The sequence below is a fragment of the Phyllopteryx taeniolatus genome, chromosome 2 (assembly GCF_024500385.1).
Source record: "Phyllopteryx taeniolatus isolate TA_2022b chromosome 2, UOR_Ptae_1.2, whole genome shotgun sequence".
NCBI classification, from domain to species: Eukaryota; Metazoa; Chordata; class Actinopteri; order Syngnathiformes; family Syngnathidae; genus Phyllopteryx; species Phyllopteryx taeniolatus.
This window is the reverse complement of record NC_084503.1, coordinates 39,923,168-39,941,864: the sequence shown is the minus strand read 5'-3', so window position 1 is coordinate 39,941,864 and position 18,697 is coordinate 39,923,168. Positions and strand designations below refer to the sequence as shown.

Below are 18,697 nucleotides of genomic sequence, written 5' to 3'. Positions count from 1 at the left end.
GGCTGGGGTTTGCCGGTTATATCAGTCATGTCAAAAACCCCTGTCCCTGCGGGTTGCTGAAACCAAAGAGCCCCCCCCCCCCCCTCAACCCACAATCACACACTTCGGACATGACAATTACCACAGCTGATTCCAGATGTTCAAATATTTATGTAAAAGCAATTAAAAAGTTAATTGTCCTTTGTCTACACATCCATCTGAAAATCAATTTGTGTGTTCTGATCTCCTGGGGCCTCATGTACAAAAGGTGCGTACGCAGAAAAACGTGGCGTCCGTTCTTTTTCACGGCAAAGTTCAGATGTATCAAGAACGACATGACCGTGGAAATGCGCAGTGCCTCACGCCAACTGCATGGCTTGCGTACGCACGTTTCTGCAGCTGTTGGTGCTTTGGCGACACTTAGAGGTTATGCTGGGAAACAGAGACACATGAATAATTAGCACTGATGAACAATTCATGCCCGGCAACATTTGATTTCAACAATGCAATTGAGGCAAGGACTGAGAATTCATTTGTTAACCAATGTATTTAATGAACCACTGATATTTGTGAGGACACCTATTAATTGATCGAGGCGATCATTTATGCCGCCTATTGCCCTCACAATCGCTTCGTGACTCCAGCACATGCACTGAAAAAAAGAGTCCTTTGAATTTACTTCATTTGAACATGTACATCGGTTGCACATGATTAAAATGTGTTTAAATTGACATAATTTACCCCTCTTTACGCATGAACCTTTATCTCACAGGGCTGAGTGTAGGTTACTGTATTTGTTATGAGTTCTAAAAAATACATGATATTAACCTTGTGGGGTGATCATAGTCAGCCACATGTCCTCCCATCACCCCTGAGAGAGCAGCGTCACCCATGATCGCAGCAATTCTCTCCTGGAACAGGGTGAGGCCCTCCGCACCGGTTCTTCCGCCTTTTTTTGGCCACACTTTGGCGGTGGGCAGCTGTCCTCCACTTCACATCCACCTTAATGTCTGACCGCTTCTTTTTTAGTTCAGCGTGTGCACGCTATACTGTCTCCACAGCATTGACAACCGCACACGCGTGTTGTTAACGCCGTAGGACAGTGTGCCAAAGAGGATTTTCTTGCGTGCCTCCACTTCATTGAGCAACTTCACATTCAGAAAAATTATTTTTCTTCATTACCTTGCTCATTTTCCTTTTTTTCTGATCATTCAGAGCTCGGCATCTCGGTTAATTTAAATATGATTTGCATATTCAAATGTGGGCGTGGACAGGGAGGAGTCGGCTACTCCAACATGTGCGCTCATTTCCACGTTGATTGGAATGTACGAAGGAAATGTGCTTGGATTCATGAGTACGCAGAGTTTCATACATCTGAATATTTTTGTGCGTACGACGTTTTCTGGATTTGACCGTACGCCGTGTTTTAGGAGGAAATCCACGCAAGTCTTTGTACATGAGGCCCCTGGTCCTTACTCTTTAATTTTTAATACAATTTGATTCTCTGGATTTTCAAGGCTAAGTAATTAATTTGAGTAGACAAAATATTTATCGTGGATGACTTTAACATTCATATAAATGTTGAAAATGATTTATATGTCATTATTGGATGCAGTTGAGGTAGTAGAGTCATAATCATACACACTGTCATAACGTTCAACGTTATTCTGACATTGTTACTGAAAATTTTAAATTTTCACAAACTCCTCTCTGTTATCATTGTTATATATACTTACAGTACATACACACATCCACACGTGCACACACACAGACGTGGATAAAATTGTTGGTACCCATCTGTTTATGAAAGAAACACCCTGTGGTCACAGAAATAACTTGAGAAAAGTAATAATAGATAAACATTTGATGAAAATTAACCAATGAAAATATTGAATTGTGGTTCAACAAAATTATTTAAAAAAAACAAACTCATGAACCAGGCCTCAACAAAGAATTATTGCACCCCTAGAAAATAATTTGAACATATGGACATGTTCAACAAGGTGTGTCCTCTAATTAGCATCACAGGTGTCTTCAAACTTGGCCTATTAAAGATAAAGGCTATAAGACCAGCCCCAAGTAGCTTGATGTGCATGTGACTGCAGTTGCACATATTATTCAGAAATTTAAGATTCACACGACTGTAGCTAACCTTCCCGGATGCAATCGCAGTAGGAAAATTTACGACAAATTGAAGAGACGGCTAATACAAACGGTAACAAAGGAGCAAAGAAACCACCTCCAAAAAAAACTTTAAAGGTGAACTCCAAATTTAACAATGTCAGATTGCACCATCTGTCGTTATTTGAGCCAAATTGGACTTCATGGGAGACAACCAAGGAGGACACCATTGTTGAAAATACATCATAAAAAAAGTGAAACTCGGCGCCACGGTGGTTAGCACGTCTGCCTCACAGTTCTGAGGACCCGGGTTCAAATCCCCGTGCCCGTGTGAGTTTTCTCTGGGTATTTCGGTTTCCTCCCACATCCCAAAAACATGCATAGTAGGTTAATTGAAAACTCTAAATTGCCCGTAGGTGTGAACGTGAGGGCGAATAATTGTTTGTTTATATGTGCCCTGCGATTGGCCGGCGACCATTTCAGGGTGTAGCAAAGCAAATTTCCCAGAGTACCCGGTGAAAACCCACACAGGCACTGGGAAAACGTGCGAATTCCAGAGGCGAGGCCGGATTTGAACCCGGGTCCTCAAAACTGTGAGGCAGATTTGCTCACCAGTCGTCCAGCGTGCCACACTTATTCACTTTTAAGTTAATTTAATAATGTCTGTTCCAATACTTTTGCTCACTTGAAAAGTGGGTGGCTTCAAACAAAAGGTGCTCTGCCTGAGTTGTTTAACACATCTGGGTGTAAATACAATGAAACAAAAGCTGCAATTCTGAACTTCCGTCTCATATTCATCTTTTGATCTGAAACCCAAATGTCTTCAGTATACAACAAAAACAAAGGAATTGACTTTGCCTTTCCAATACTTTTGGAGGGGACTGTAACCAAACTGTTCTGATTCCTACACTGTTCACCTGATTTGGATATAAATACCCTCAAATTCAAGCTTAAAGTCTGCAGTTCAAGCACATCTTCGTTTCCAGTTAAAATCCATTGTCACTCCCTTGACACAGTAATTTAATCAATGATTGAAGGGATTTCTTAGAAATAGAAGTTGACATGAACGTAATAAGTATGGTATAGATTATGGACAGTGTGCCCGTATATTAATCAGTATCACATTAATCAGTATCAAAACACATGAAGAGATGCTGTCCCAGATTTATCAGAAAGCTCATTTCCATCTGTTGTCCAGTCCATAGCCGGGACGTTGGGCGACTGGTTAGCACATCTGCCTCACAGTTCTGGGGACCGGGGTTCAAATACCGGCCCCGCCTGTGTGGAGTTTGCATGTTCTCCCCGTGCCTGGGTGGATTTTCTCCGGGCGCTCCGGTTTCCTCCCACATCCCAAAAACATGCGTGGTAGGTTGATTGAAGACTGTAAGTTGCCCGTAGGTGTGAATGTGAGTGCGAATGGTTGTTTGTTTCTATGTGCCCTGTGATTGGCTGGCAACCGGTTCAGGGTGTACCCCGCCTCCCACCCTAAGATAGCTGGGATAGGCTCCAGCAGCCCGCGACCCTAGTGAGTATAAGCGGTAAAGAAAATGGATGGATGGATGTCCAGTCCATAATGTATTGCATCTACTATCTTGCAGCCACTTTGCATACGGAGTGAGTGTGTTGTTGCTTTGGTCAAACGTATGTGTGCCTTTATTTAAAGCAGCAACCAGGTTCTGCATATCAGGACCATATGGATTTTGTTCAAAGCTTGTTCATCTTCCTTAGAGCTACATTAATCACACATTATCCTCTTTGTGTTCAGGGAACTCTGAATGTCAACAAGCACAGAGCACAGACAGAAGCTTCTGTCAGAACAGAGGGTCTCTCCAATAAAAATACAGGTGCAGCAATGAAACTAGTTTTTCTTATTTTATGATTCATTCTAAGCTAGAGAAACATTGTATTCAGTGTCTGTATATGTTTTTGTCTCTTTTTCGTGAGACATTCTTTTGACTGTCCTTGTATTTATCTCTCTTATATAAACTATCCTGTCCTTCATCTGCTGTAGAGCTGAGCAGTGAGGTGTTGGTGTATGGAAATAAGAACCGTAACAGGGCTGTACATGGCGACATTGTCGTAGTGGAGTTGTTGCCAAAGAGTGAATGGAGAGGGAAGGTTAGTGCCCTGACAAAAGGACAATTGGAGAAGAATGGAGAGGACATTCAAAGTAAACGTATGCCTACAGGTGAGACCCTCATATCTGAAATTACTCAACATTGAAGAGATTGTATCCAACATTTTGTCAAAAACATTCAAAATTGTTGTTCTCCTTGTATTCTAACTCATGTCTGAATAATAAAACTTGCAGGGAGTATTGTCGGGATCCTCCAGAGGAATTGGAGGGACTATGTGGTAACGTTCCCCACACGGGAGAGCACACAGTCCCAGAGCAGGAATTCTCAGCGGATCCTGACTGTGCCTTGGGACTATCGCATCCCGAAGATCCGCATCAGCACACAGCAGGCTGATGCTTTGCAGGTTTGGTTTGTCTTTTACAGTGATAGAACCTACTAGAAGAGTATTTCGTAAATTGGGTAAACATTTTAACTGTTAATTTGATTAAGCTGACAAAAGAAGGAACAAAGAAGAAAGTAGATTGGATTTTGGTTTATTTTTGGATTTATTTGTAATGTACAGTGGGTACGGAAAGTATTCAGTTTTTAGACTCCCTTAAATTTTTCACTCTTTGTTATAGTGCAGCCATTTGTTAAAATCATTTAAGTTATTTTTTTCCTCATTAATGTACACACAGCACCCCATATGGACAGAAAAAAAAACGGAATTGTTGAAACTTTCTCGAACTTTCGCCCATCTCCCAACTGCATCTCTGGAGCTCAGCCACAGCCTCTTTGGGTTCTTCTTTACCTCTCTCACCGAGACTCTTCTCCCCCAATTGCTCACTTTGGCCGGACGGCCAGCTCTAGGAAGGCTTCCGGTCGTCCCAAACGTCTTCCATTTAAGGATTATGGAGGCCACTGTGCTCTTAGGAACGTGAAGTGCAGCAGAAATTTTTTTGTAACCTTGGCCAGATCTTTGCCTTGCCACAATTCTGTTTCTGAGCTCTTCAGGCAGTTCCTTTGACCTCATGATTCTCATTTGCTCTGACATGCACTGTGAGCTGTAAGGTTTTATATATAACAAATATTTTTTTTTCTGTCAATATGGGGTGCTGTGTGTACATTTAATGAGGAAAAAAATTAACTTAAATTATTTTAACAAATGGCTGCACTATAACAAAGAGTGAAACATTTAAGGGGGTCTAAAAACTTGCCGTACCCACTGTAGTTGTCTTGTAATAGGGCTCAAAAAGCCTCAGGCTTATGCAGTAGATTAGATTGTCTTCTCTAAAACTTGAGTACCGAAGTGTCACACAGGTCAGTTGTGATTAGAGATGTGAGTCTTCACTGGCCTCTGAATTTGATTTTGCTTTACTGTTGGCAATGCCTTGTTTTCTCCACACACATTGCTTAGAATTAAGGCCAAAAAGTTCTATCTTGGTCTCATCAGACCAGAGAATCTTATTTCTCACCATCTTGGAGTCCTTCAGGTGTTTTTTTTCATGTGTCTTGCGGGCTTTTGTCGGGCCACTCTGCCATAAAGCCCCGACTAGTGGAGGGCTGCAGTGATGGTTGACTTTCTAGAACTTTTTCCCATCTCCCGACTGCATCCCTGGAGCTCAGCTACAGTGATCTTTGGGTTCTTCTTTACCTCTCTCACCAACGCTCTTCTCCCCCGGTTGCTCAGTTTGGCCGGACGGCCAGCTCTAGGGAAGGGTTTTGGTCATCCCAAATGTCTTCCATTTAAGGATTATCGAGGCCACTGTGCTCTTAGGAACCTTAAGTGCAGCAAACATATTTTCGTTTTTATTATTATTTTAGACAAGTGTGTGGTTTCAAAATCAAGTCCGATCAGTATAATCAAACACAGCTGGACTCCAATAAAGGTGGAGAACCATCTTAACGATGATCGGAAGAAATGGACAGCACCCGAGTTAAATATATGAGTGTCACAGCAAAGGGTCTGAATACTTCTGGCTGTGTGATATTTCAGTTTTTCTTTTTTAATAAATCTGCAAAAATTTCAACAATTAAATTTTTTTCCGTCAATATGGGGTGCTGTGTGTACACTGTATGTACAATGGGTATGGAAAGTATTCAGACTGAGTTGACCATCCACGAACAGGATGTGAGACGTATCTTCAAACAACAAAAGATTAACAAAGCGGCAGGCCCAGACCTTATGTCCCCATCCTGCCTCAAAGTCTGCGCGGACCAGCTCGCTCCGGTCTTCACACAGATCTTCAATAGATCTCAGGAACTGTGTGAAGTTCCATCCTGTTTCAAACGCTGCACCATTATCCCAGTCCGCAAGAAACCTGCATTTTCGGGTCTGAATGACTACAGGCCTGTCGCCTTGACATATGTGGTCATGAAGTCCTTTGAACGCCTCGTGCTGGACCACCTCAAGAGCATCACAGGTGCTTTGCAGCTTCCTGACAGGTAGGACACAGCAGGTGAGGCTGGGGGACACCACATCATCTACACGCACCACCAGCACCGGGTCCCCCCCAAGGCTCATCTCTCTCTACACAAACGACTGCACCTCAACGCACCCGGCTGTCAAACTCCTGAAGTTTGCAGGTGACACTACAGTCATAGGCCTCATCGAAGACTGTGACGAGTCTGTGCATCGACAGGAAGTGGAGCGGCTGGAGCTGTGGTGCAGCCGACACAACCTGTAGCTGAACACACTCAAGACTGTAGAGATGATTGCGGACTTCAGGAGGCATCCTTTGCCACAGCTGCCCCACACACTGTCCAACTGCCTTGTGTCAACCGTAGAGACCTTCAAGTTCCTGGGAATTACAGTCTCAGGACCTGAAGTGGGAGTTCAACATCAACTCCATCCTCAAAAAGGCCCAGCAGAGGATGTACTTCCTGCGGCTTCTGAGGAAGCACTGCCTGCCACAGGAGCTGTTGAGGCAGTTCTACACAGCAGTCATCGAATCAGTCCTGTGTTCTTCCATCACAGTCTGGTTTGGTGTTGCTACAAAAAAGGACAAACTCCGACTGCAACGGACAATCAAAACTGCTGGAAAGATTGTCGGTACCCCCCTACCCACCCTTGAGGACTTGCATGCTGCCAGACCTAAGACAAGAGCATGCAAAATCCTCTTGGACCCTCCACATCTTGGTCACCAGCTCTTCCAGCTCCTTCTCTCAAGTAGACGCTACTACTTTTTTTGTCTTGAGTTTTTAGTCACATTCCAGTCTCGGGCTACCAATGTATAATTGGCAGCCCGAGACTGGGGTGCTGAGTGTCATCTTTGATGGCGTGTCCATTACTATATATATATATATATATATATATATATACACACATATACATACATAGATAGATAGATAGATAGATAGATATTTATATATATAAAGCAAGAGAGAGAATAAGTCTATAATTCTAATAATCTTCTTCTTCTTTTCCTTTCGGCTTGTCCCGTTAGGGGTCGCCACAGCGCGTCATCCTTTTCCATGAGAGCCTATCTCCTGCATCCTCCTCTCGAACACCAACTGCCATCATGTCTTCCCTCACGACATCCATCAACCTTCTCTTTGGTCTTCCTCTAGCTCTCTTGCCTGGCAGCTCCATCCTCATCATCCTTCTACCAATATACTCACTCTCTCTCCTCTGGACGTGTCCAAACCATTGAAGTCTGCTCTCTCTAACTTTGTCTCCAAAACATCGAACCTTGGCTGTCCCTCTGATGAGCTCATTTCTAATTTTATCCAACCTGGTCACTCCGAGAGCGAACCTCAACATCTTCATTTCCGCCACCTCCAGCTCTGCTTCCTGTTTTCTCTTCAGTGCCACTGTCTCTAATCCATACATCATGGCTGGCCTCACCACTGTTTTATAAACTTTGCCCTTCATCCTAGCAGAGACTCTTCTGTCACATAACACACCTGACACCTTCCTCCACCCGTTCCAACCTGCTTGGACCCGTTTCTTCACTTCCTGACCACACTCACCATTGCTCTGGACGGTTGACCCCAAGTATTTAAAGTCCTCTACCCTTGCCATCTCTTCTCCCTGTAGCCTCATTCTTCCCCCACCACCCCTCTCATTCATGCACATATATTCTGTTTTACTTCGGCTAATCTTCATTCCTCTTCTTTCCAGTGCATGCCTCCATCTTTCTAACTGTTCCTCCAGCTGCTCCCTGCTTTCACTGCAGATCACAATGTCATCTGCAAACATCATGGTCCACGGGGATTCCAGTCTAACCTCATCTGTCAGCCTATCCATCACCACTGCAAAAAGGAAGGGGCTCAGGGCTGATCCCTGATGCAGTCCCACGTCCACCTTAAATTCTTCTGTCACACCGACAGCACACCTCACCGCTGTTCTGCTGCCCTCGTACATGTCCTGTATTATTCTAACATACTTCTCTGCCACTCCAGACTTCCGCATGCAGTACCACAGTTCCTCTCTGGGTACTCTGTCATAGGCTTTCTCTAGATCTACAAAGACACAATGTAGCTCCTTCTGACCTTCTCTGTACTTTTCCATCAACATCCTCAAGGCAAATAATGCATCTGTGGTACTCTTTCTAGGCATGAAACCATACTGTTGCTCGCAAATACTCACTTCTGTCCTGAGTCTAGCCTCCACTACTCTTTCCCATAACTTCATTGTGTGGCTCATCAACTTTATTCCTCTATAGTTGCCACAGCTCTGCACATCACCTTTGTTCTTAAAAATGGGCACCAGTACACTTTTCCTCCATTCCTCAGGCATCTTCTCACGCACTAGAATTCTATTGAACAAGCTGGTCAAAAACTCCACAGCCACCTCTCCTAGATGCTTCCATACCTCCACAGGAATGTCATCAGGACCAACTGCCTTTCCATTTTTCATTCTCTTTAATGCCTTTCTAACTTCCCCCTTACTAATCATTGCCACTTCCTGGTCCACCACACTTGCCTCTTCTACTCTCCCTTCTCTATCATTTTCCTCATTCATCAACTCCTCGAAGTATTCTTTCCATCTACCTAGCACACTGCTGGCACCAGTCAACATATTTCCATCTCTATCCTTAATCACCCTAACCTGCTGCACATCCTTCCCATCTCTATCCCTCTGTCTGGCCAGCCTGTATAGATCCTTTTCTCCTTCTTTAGTGTCCAACCTGCCATACATGTCATCATATGCCTCTTGTTTTGCCTTTGCCACCTCTACATTTGCCCTGTGTCGCATCTCAATGTATTCCTTTCGCCTCTCCTCGGTCCTCTCAGTGTCCCACTTCTTCTTAGCTAACCGTTTTCCTTGTATGATTTCCTGTACTGTGAGGTTCCACCACCAAGTCTCCTTCTCTCCTTTCCTGCCAGAAGATACACCAAGTACTCTCCTGCCTGCTTCTCTGATCACCTTGGCTGCAGTGGTCCAGTCTTCTGGAAGCTCTTCCCGTCCACCGAGAGCCTGTATCACCTCTTCCCGAAAAGCTGCACAACACTCGTCCTGTCTCAGCTTCCACCACATGGTTCTCTTCTCTGCCTTTGTCTTCCTAATTTTCCTCCCCACCACCAGAGTCATCTTACACACCACCATCCTATGCTGTCTAGCCACACTCTCCCCTACCACTACCTTACAGTTGGTAACCTCCTTCAGATTACATCGTCTGCACAAGATGTAATCCACCTGTGTGCTTCTACCTCCGCTCTTGTAGGTCACCCTATGTTCGTGCCTCTTCTGGAAAAAAGTGTTCACTACAGCCATTTGCATCCTTGTTGCAAAGTCTACCACCATCTGTCCCTCCAAGTTCCTTTCCTGGATACCGTACTTACCCATCACTTCTTCATCACCCTTATTACCTTCACCAACATGTCCATTACAATCTGCACCAATTACGACTCTCTCTCTGTCTGGGATGCTCAGAACTACATCATCTAGCTCCTTCCAGAATTTCTCTTTCACCTCTAGGTCACATCCTACCTGTGGGGCATAGCCACTAATCACATTACACATAACACCCTCAATTTCAAATTTCAGCCTCATCACTCGATCTGATACTCTTTTCACCTCCAAGACATTCTTAGCCAACTGCTCTTTTAAAATAACCCCGACTCCATTTCTCTTCCCATCTACACCATGGTAAAATAATTTAAACCCTGCCCCTAAACTTCTAGCCTTACTGCCTTTCCACCTGGTCTCCTGGACACACAATATATCAACCTTTCTCCTAATCATCATGTCAACCAACTCCCGGGATTTTCCTGTCATAGTCCCAACATTCAAAGTCCCCACATTCAGTTCTAGGCTCTGTGTTTTCCTCTTCTCTTTCTGCCGAAGAACCCGCTTTCCACCTCTTCTTCTTCTTCTTCTTTGACTTCGACTTCGACCCACAGTAGCTGAATTTCCAACAGCGCCCTGCAGGTTGACGGCGCCGGTGGCGGACGTTGTTAACCCGGGCCACGACCGATCCGGTATGGAATTCTTTGGATGAACGCTCATATTTGTTTGGCAAGGTTTTAAGCCGGATGCCCTTCCTGACGCAACCCTCTGCATTTATCCGGGCTTGGGACCGGCCTACAGTTTGCACTGACTTGTGCCCCCCATAGGGCTGCATTCTATAATTCTAATAATATATATACAATAATATAGATTTTTTTATTAAATAAATTTGCCAAACACTATTGACTGCCAGGTGGAACTGTGATCAACTGATTAGCACATCTGCCTCACAGTTCTGAGGACCTGGTTTCAAATCGGGCCCCGCCTGTGTGTGGTTTGCATGTTCTCCCCGTGACTGCGTGGGTTTTCTCTGGGTACGCCAGTATACTCCCACTTCCTAAAAACATGCATGGTAGGTTAATTGAAGACGAAATCGTCTGTAGGTGTCAATGTGAGTGCAGTGCAAATGGTTGTTTGTTTACATGTGCCCTGCAATTGGCTGGCAACCAGTTCAGGGTGTACCCCTCCTCTCGCCCACAGTCAACTGAGGTAGGCACCCCCGCGACCCTAGTGAGGATAGGCAGTATGGAAAATGGATGGATGGATATTCACTGCCAACATTACCTCCCTCTCTGATTTTGGCCAGGACCACAGAGTGGTGGTGCGCATTGACTCATGGGAAAGCACATCACTGTATCCTAATGGACACAATGTGAGGGTTCTGGGTCGGGCTGGTGAGCTTGAGACTGAAATACAGACCATCCTCATAGAGAACTGCATCCATGTCCCTCCCTTCTCCGATGCACAGGTCAGAGGACTAACTCATACACATAGATTCTGTATGTTCAATTTATGTAGTGAAGAATGTCACAGCACACTGTAACTTCAATTTCTATTTTTCTTTTTTCTTTTTTTTCAATCTTGTGTCTGGTTCCCCCCAGCTGAAAGAGATGCCTCTGAATTCTCCTGAGAAGCCCTGGAAGGTGGATCCTGCTCGGGTGGCTGAGCGACGGGACCTGAGGGAGAGTCACCTGGTGTTCAGCATTGACCCCGTTGGCTGCGAGGATGTTGATGACACGCTGTCTGTGCGCAGCCTCGCAGGTGGAAAGCTGCTGGAGCTCGGGGTCCACATTGCGGATGTTACACACTTTGTTTCTGAAGGCTCTCTCACTGACTTAGAGGCACAAGCAAGGTGAGCGATTGAGTTGTTCCTGCAGAGTGTTAAAGTATTAAATGTTTGTATTACCTTTGTAAAAACAAATTTCAGTAATTCAGTTAATGGATGAGTATTGCACGTGAAAAAATTACCTCTTGTCAGTCAGCTTCTTGATTTCTCTCTCCAAATCCAGTCTGAGATTGTTTAAATTCCTGTGACTTTACCAAGGTCGAGACAAATAGATCACCCTCTTAATGCTACTGCACTTACTCTCTTGTTTACCACTCTAAAACGTTCCATCATACTTCATTTTGTGATTTGATAGTTAGTTTATATTCAGGGGTGTACATAACTTTTTGGGGTCTTGTTCCCAGGGAAAGATGTGGGTTTTTGTGGTCCTCATACTTTTCTTAAGCCATTTTTGTGACTAAGCTCATACAATGGACAAAATACAGGAATAATGACTAATTTCAATTTCAATTGAAAAGAATACAATAAGTACAACTAAACCTACTAGTATGTAACTTTCTATTTAAATGGCTGCTCTTAAAGCACTGAAAAGCAAATAGTGTTGCAAATGTTTTTAATGTTATGCATTAAAAAGAAGTAGTTTGATGAATCGCAAAAGCATCCCTTCCTTGTTTTTTTTACCCATATGTACAACTGCGCACCTGGTTATAGTCTATATAAGCTCTGCATAGATAAATGGTTATAATTCTGTTTTTAATTAGCACTTGATATTAAGGACGTTTACATTTGCATGGAAATATGTGCCTTTGTCAGGGATGTTATTTTTTTTATTTGAATGTTGTTTGTGAGGAGTAAATCTATGAATTTGGTGCTGATCCAAATTAAGATTGTTTGCTCTGCACTTCTCTGAGTGCCATGCCTATTGATTTACTTGTGCATAAATTAAAATTATTGTGTAATTACCGTGAGTGGCCTAACCAAGCCTAACCAACGACTAACAATGTTTGCCGGAGGCCACGGCAGCCGGTTTTAGCCCACCGAGGACAAAATGATATGGCCGTGAGGCAAAGCAGGAGGATGGGATGGGCAAAATTTCCTGTGTCGCACTTGTGTTTCAGGGCTACAACTTACTACCTTGCAGACCGCAGGTATGACATGTTGCCAGCAATTCTCAGTGCAGATCTCTGCTCTCTGTTGGGAGGAGTCGACAGGTCGGTGGGAGTATTATGTTTCTTTGATTTACAGTGAACCCCAGTTTTTGTTCTTAAGAGTCTGGGTGGGGTATAGCTATGTTCCATACTTGGGCTACACAATACTGAATGACATTGTGACTTTTTTTTTTTAAACCTGCAAAGTAGTTCAAAGTTCACCATTCCAAAAATGAACGAGTTCCTTTCATAATTTGAAATTTTGAATTAAGTTCCCCGGTCCAAAAATGAACAAGTTAATAGTTATTTTTTTCAATGCTGTATGTTGCTATTACCCACAAAATACTGGCATTTCATTTACCCATTGTTGCCACCCATTTAGTAGCCAGCTGCAGCTTTCTCAAACACATGAGGCAAAACATGTTGCTTCAATGTTTTTTTAAATGAGGAATCAAACCAAAAACAGGACTGTGCTCCTTAATGTGCAAACAAAAACACGCAACCCAGCATGACAGGAACGATGGTCAAATGACATTGATAACGTTGCATTCCCAGCAGTTCTGGTTGACCACATTAACAAAATGTGTTAATGTGGTCTTCTTTTTGTTTCCTCAAAGTGATGTAACATCACTTTGAGGAAACAAAAAGAAGACTCACACGCCCGGTTCTCCAAATAGAGGCAGAACGTACTGGATTCAAGTTCTTTATTTCTCATGCCCTGTCCACGTTTACTGCGAGTGACACATAAAACAAAAAAGAATTAAACATTGTTTATTTAAACACCAAAATGTACAACCTAACCATTTAATTGTGTCTAACGAAAATCTGTTAGCTTAATGCTAACATATTATGTGATACGCCATTGACTGGCTAACGGAAATTAGATTAGCTGTTATGGTAATTATAAACCTTGAACCAACTGCAACTTTAACACACACAGATCAGCAACACATACAAACAGCATTCAACAATACTCACAGGAATATATTCTCTGCTTTGATAATGAATATTCAAACAACATAATATGTCACTATAATACATTGAAGGAGCATGTTGCAGCATGTGATACATTGAAGGTGCACAACTCTAAATTCGGACTTGCCTGCATACTGTAAAAAACAGTAAGGATAGCATGAAAATCTGCGACATAGCAGGGGTTCACTGTACACGCTTTTTAAGTACTGTATATAATACATGCAATTTCTATGATTGGTTGTACTACAAATGTGTTGAATCCAGGTATGCAATGAGCGTACTGTGGGAGCTTGACGCGCACACGCTCGCCGTCAACAACGTGTGGTATGGTCGCACAATCATCCGCTCCTCCTATCAGCTCCACTACGAGCTGGCTCAGACCCTTCTCAATGGCGAGCAGGCCGAGGTACTGGAGCTGACCCAGCTTAACTCCTCAGAAAGGGACGCCAAGTTGGCTCAGCTCACCCAGGCTCTGGAGATACTGACCCACGTGGCACGACACCTCCGGGCGCAGCGAGATCGAGGCGGTGCATTGGAACTGGAAGGGGTGGAGGTATTAGTGAGATAGTTTGGTGGTGTTAAGTGTGTAGGACTTACTATAGGGGATAAACCTTTTGATACGAAAATGCTAAAGGAGGGAATGCCAGAGCTGAGACTCAAACCCTGAATCTCAAAACTGTGAGGCAGAAATGCTATTATCCCATATTTTATTATCCATCCATTTTCTGTACCTCTTATCCTCACAAGGGTCGCGGGCGTACTGGAGCCTATCCCAGCTATGTTGGGGCGAGAGGCGGGGTACACCCTGGACTGGTCGCCAACCAATCACAGGGCACATATAAACAAAGAACCATTCGCACGCACATTCACATCTGCTGGTAGGGTTGGGCATCAAGAATCGAGAGCCGATTTGAACCGGGACTAACGTGTCTTAACTTTGTTAAAATGAATAACCAGTCGCCTCAGTACAACACTTTGAATAACATTACATTGTGCAAAGGAGGCTTTCACAATGTGTAGCATCTGACGCGCTCCGAGCCTCAGCCTACACGGCACGGAGCTTCAATGAAGTCAACTCTCAGTCAACTGGGTGAGTGAAACAAGAAAATAAGTCTATGCCAACATTGAGACAGCTAACAAGGTAAACGGTTGCTTGCACTTTTGCACTGATGGTTTTTATCGTTTATTTTAATCTTCAAACCAACGTAAGCGCTGATAACAAAAAAAAAAGAAGCAGCTTAATTTAACATTGGGCTAAACTTCACCGTAGCAACTTTACATCATAATGAATTGGGACAAAATTCACATAAATGTCTCACAGTATGACAAACACTAACCTTGTGCCTCATCAGTGTGTAGGGAAAGGAATCAGTGTTTTATAGCATTTGGTTCCATCCATTAAAAAAAATAAAATAAATAAAATAAATCTCCGGTGCCCTGTGAAGTCACTTTTAGTGCCAAAATGCACAGCCCGAAAGGGTAACATGGGTCCCCCTTCCCATGGGATCACCACCTGTGGGAGGGGCCATTGGGGTCGGGTGCAGTGTGAGCTGGGCGGTGGCCGAAGGCGGGGACCTTGGCGATCCGATCCCCGGCTACAGAAGCTGGCTCTAGGGACGTGGAATGTCACCTCTCTGGCAGGGAGGGAGCCCGAGCTGGTGTGTGAGGTCGAGAAGTTCTGACTAGATATAGTCGGAATCGCCTCCACACACAGCTTGGGCTCTGGTACCAGTCCTCTCGAGAGGGGTTGGACTCTCTTCCACTCTGGAGTTGCCCACGGTGAGAGGCGCCGAGCAGGTGTGGGTATACTTATTGCCTCCCGGCTTGGCGCCTGTACGTTGGGGTTAACCCTGGTGGACGAGAGGGGTAGGGTCCTGACTGTTGTTTGTGCCTATGCACCAAACAGCAGTTCAGAGTACCCACCCTTTTTGGAGTCCTTGGAGGGGGTGCTGGAGAGCGCTCCCGCTGGGGACTACATCATCCTGCTGGGGGACATCAATGCTCACGTGGTCGCAGTTCGATGATCGACTTTGTGGTCGTGTCATCGGACTTGCGGCCGCATGTCTTGGACACTCGGGTGAAGAGAGGGGTGGAGCTAAAGGCTCTGGATGTTGTGGGGCTGTCCTGGTTGACACGCCTCTGCAACATCGTGTGGACATCGGGGACAGTGCCACTGGATTGGCAGACTGGGTTGGTGGTCCCCCTTTTTGAGAAGGGGGACCGGAGGGTGTGTTCCAACTACAGGGGGACCAACTCCTCAGCCTCCCTGGTAAGGTCTATTCAGGGGTGCTGGAGAGGAGGGTCCGTCGGGAAGTTGAATCTCAGATTCAGGAGGAGCAGTGTGGTTTTCGTCCTGGCCGTGGAACAGTGGACCAGCTCTACACCCTCGGCAGGGTCCTCGAGGGTGCATGGGAGTTCACCCAACCAGTCTACATGTGTTTTATGGACTTGGAGAAGGCGTTCGACCGTGTCCCTCGGGGAGTCCTGTGGAGGGTGCTTCGGGAGTATGGGGTACCGAACCCCCTGATACGGGCTGTTCGGTCCCTGTACGACCGGAGTCAGAGTTTGGTCCGCATATCCGGCAGTAAGTCAGACTCGGACTCCGCTAAGGCTGCCCTTTGTCACCGATTCTGTTCATAACTTTTATGGACAGAATTTCGAGGTGCAGCCGAGGCGTAGAGGGGGTCCGGTTTGGTGGCCTCAGTATTGCATCTCTGCTTTTTGCAGATGATGTGGTTCTGTTGGCTTCATCAAGCCGTGACCTCCAACTCTCACTGGAGCAGTTCACAGCCGAGTGTGAAGCGGCTGGGATGAGAATGAGCACCTCCAAATCTGAGGCCATGGTCCTCAGTCGGAAAAGGGTGGCATGCCCTCTCCAGGTCGGGCATGAGATCCTGCCCCAAGTGGAGGAGTTCAAGTATCTTGGGGTCTTGTTCACGAGTGAGGGAAAAATGGAACGGGAGATCGACAGGCGGATCGGTGCAGTGTCTGCAGTGATGCGGACTTTGTATCGGTCCGTTGTGGTAAAGAAGCAGCTCAGCCGAAAGGCAAAGCTCTCAATTTGGTCACAAGCTGTGGGTCGTGACCGAAAGAACAAGATCCCGGATACAAGCGGCCGAAATGAGTTTCCTCAGCAGGGTGTCCGGGCTCTCCCTTAGAGATAGGGTGAGAAGCTCGGTCATCCGGGAGGATCTCAGAGTAGAGTCGCTGCTCCTCCACATTGAGAGGAGCCAGATGAGGTGGCTGGGGCATCTGATTCGGATGCCTCCCGGACGCCTCTCTGGTGAGGTGTTCCGGGCACGTCCCACCGGGAGGAGACCCCGGGGACAACCCAGGACACGCTGGAGAGACTACGTCCTTCGGCTGGCCTGGGAACGCCTCGGATCCCCCCGGAAGAGCTGGATGAAGTGGCTGGGGAGAGGGAAGTCTGGGTGTCCCTGCTAAAGCTACTGCCCCCGCGACCCGACCCGGATAAGCGGTAGAAAATGGATGGATGGATGGATAAGTCTATTAGGCTAGTTCCACACACATTGCCTTTTAGTTCATAGGTTTGATATTGATACTGGTTATAAAGAACCTCGAGTCAAATGTTCATTTTAGTCCATGCTGCGGGCTGCTAAGAAAATGGATGTTCATAATTGGGACATCTTTTATTTAAACCATGCAAACTTTTTTGACCCAGCCCCCTAAGAATCGGAGTCGAGAATCGTTTGGTACCAGAATCGAAATAAGGAATCGGAACCAGATCAGTTGGATGGGAACAAAAGCATAGGCATTCTGGTCTAACTGGAAACAGTTTAATGATGTTTTATGGTGGAAAAAGCAGAAACAGGTTACAGTTTTAAAAATCTGTTCATCAAAAAAGCAGGACTCAATCGAATATGACCCCAAGGTAAGCCTGTCATGCAAAAAAAATTCTAAGACAATATATTTTTCCACTTGTGAGCCAAGTTTTCATTAGTACATTAGAAGTACTAAAATATAGTACCTAAACTTTTGATGAATCATCACTCCATAACCACATACCTTTTTAGGGCCAATCCCAATTCGATCCCTTAGCCCTTCGTCGTACCCCTGTCCCTCTTTATCATACCCCTTCATCTTGGCCCTCGGCCAAGATGAAGGAATTGGGACACTCCCCCTGGCCCGCACAGGCCTGCTGGCTGTGTTGTAGGCCAACGTGACAATTGTTTACATTTAGAAGATGACATCTTGTGTCAAATGAATGTTGCTATTATAAATAGCTTTTTATTATAATTTTTTAAATTTGTCTAGCAGTTCATGCAGTTTGGAAAGGTGACTGGTATTTTGAAATTGTTTATAATATTGCCACCCACATAGTTCAGTGCATACATGTCTATTTTTCATCTTTATCTACTCTAGATAGACTCTATCTACACTACTCTTTTTTTTTTACAGCAGGAACGCATTTTAACAAACTGACTTTATGGCCTAACATCGGCCAATAAATAGCAATAACAACCAGCACAAAACACACAACAAAATATTTGTAAACAGAAAAAAAAAATATCAAACAGAATACAATAGAAAAAATCTTCCTGTCACAGGAACAATGACAATCAGTTAGGCATCTCACAATTTGAGGTAAAACATGAGCACGCAATTTTATATTATATACACACACACAGACACGCACACACACAGTAGGTACGGAAAGTATTCAGACCCCCTTTAATTTTTCATTCATTCATCTTCCATTCCGCTTCCCCTCACTAGGGTCGCAGGCGTGCCGGAACCTATCCCAGCTATCTCCAGGCGAGAGGCGGGGTACACCCTGTTTGCCAGCCAATCACTGGGCACATAGACATAAACAGCCATTCACACCTACGGGCAATTTAGAGTCTTTAATTAACCTACCATGCATGTTTTTTTTGGG

The 18,697-nt window shown here is 44.8% G+C and overlaps 1 protein-coding gene across 4 annotated transcripts in view; it reads left to right on the top strand.

Annotated features, from left to right (window-relative positions):
• dis3l (DIS3 like exosome 3'-5' exoribonuclease) overlaps nucleotides 1-18,697 on the top strand; it is a 69,778-nt gene that overhangs the window by 30,100 nt on the left and 20,981 nt on the right. For 2 of the 4 annotated variants that reach the window (XM_061766230.1, XM_061766232.1), the window contains exons 6-12: nucleotides 3,866-3,944; nucleotides 4,112-4,288; nucleotides 4,412-4,581; nucleotides 11,198-11,359; nucleotides 11,493-11,743; nucleotides 12,796-12,888; nucleotides 14,065-14,353. In XM_061766230.1, coding sequence (XP_061622214.1) covers nucleotides 3,866-3,944; nucleotides 4,112-4,288; nucleotides 4,412-4,581; nucleotides 11,198-11,359; nucleotides 11,493-11,743; nucleotides 12,796-12,888; nucleotides 14,065-14,353 — 1,221 coding nt within the window. Of the gene's footprint in view, nucleotides 1-3,865; nucleotides 3,945-4,111; nucleotides 4,289-4,411; nucleotides 4,582-10,766; nucleotides 11,101-11,197; nucleotides 11,360-11,492; nucleotides 11,744-12,795; nucleotides 12,889-14,064; nucleotides 14,354-18,697 lie in introns of those variants that run through there. The other 2 variants (XM_061766231.1, XM_061766233.1) reach the window with 2 other exon arrangements.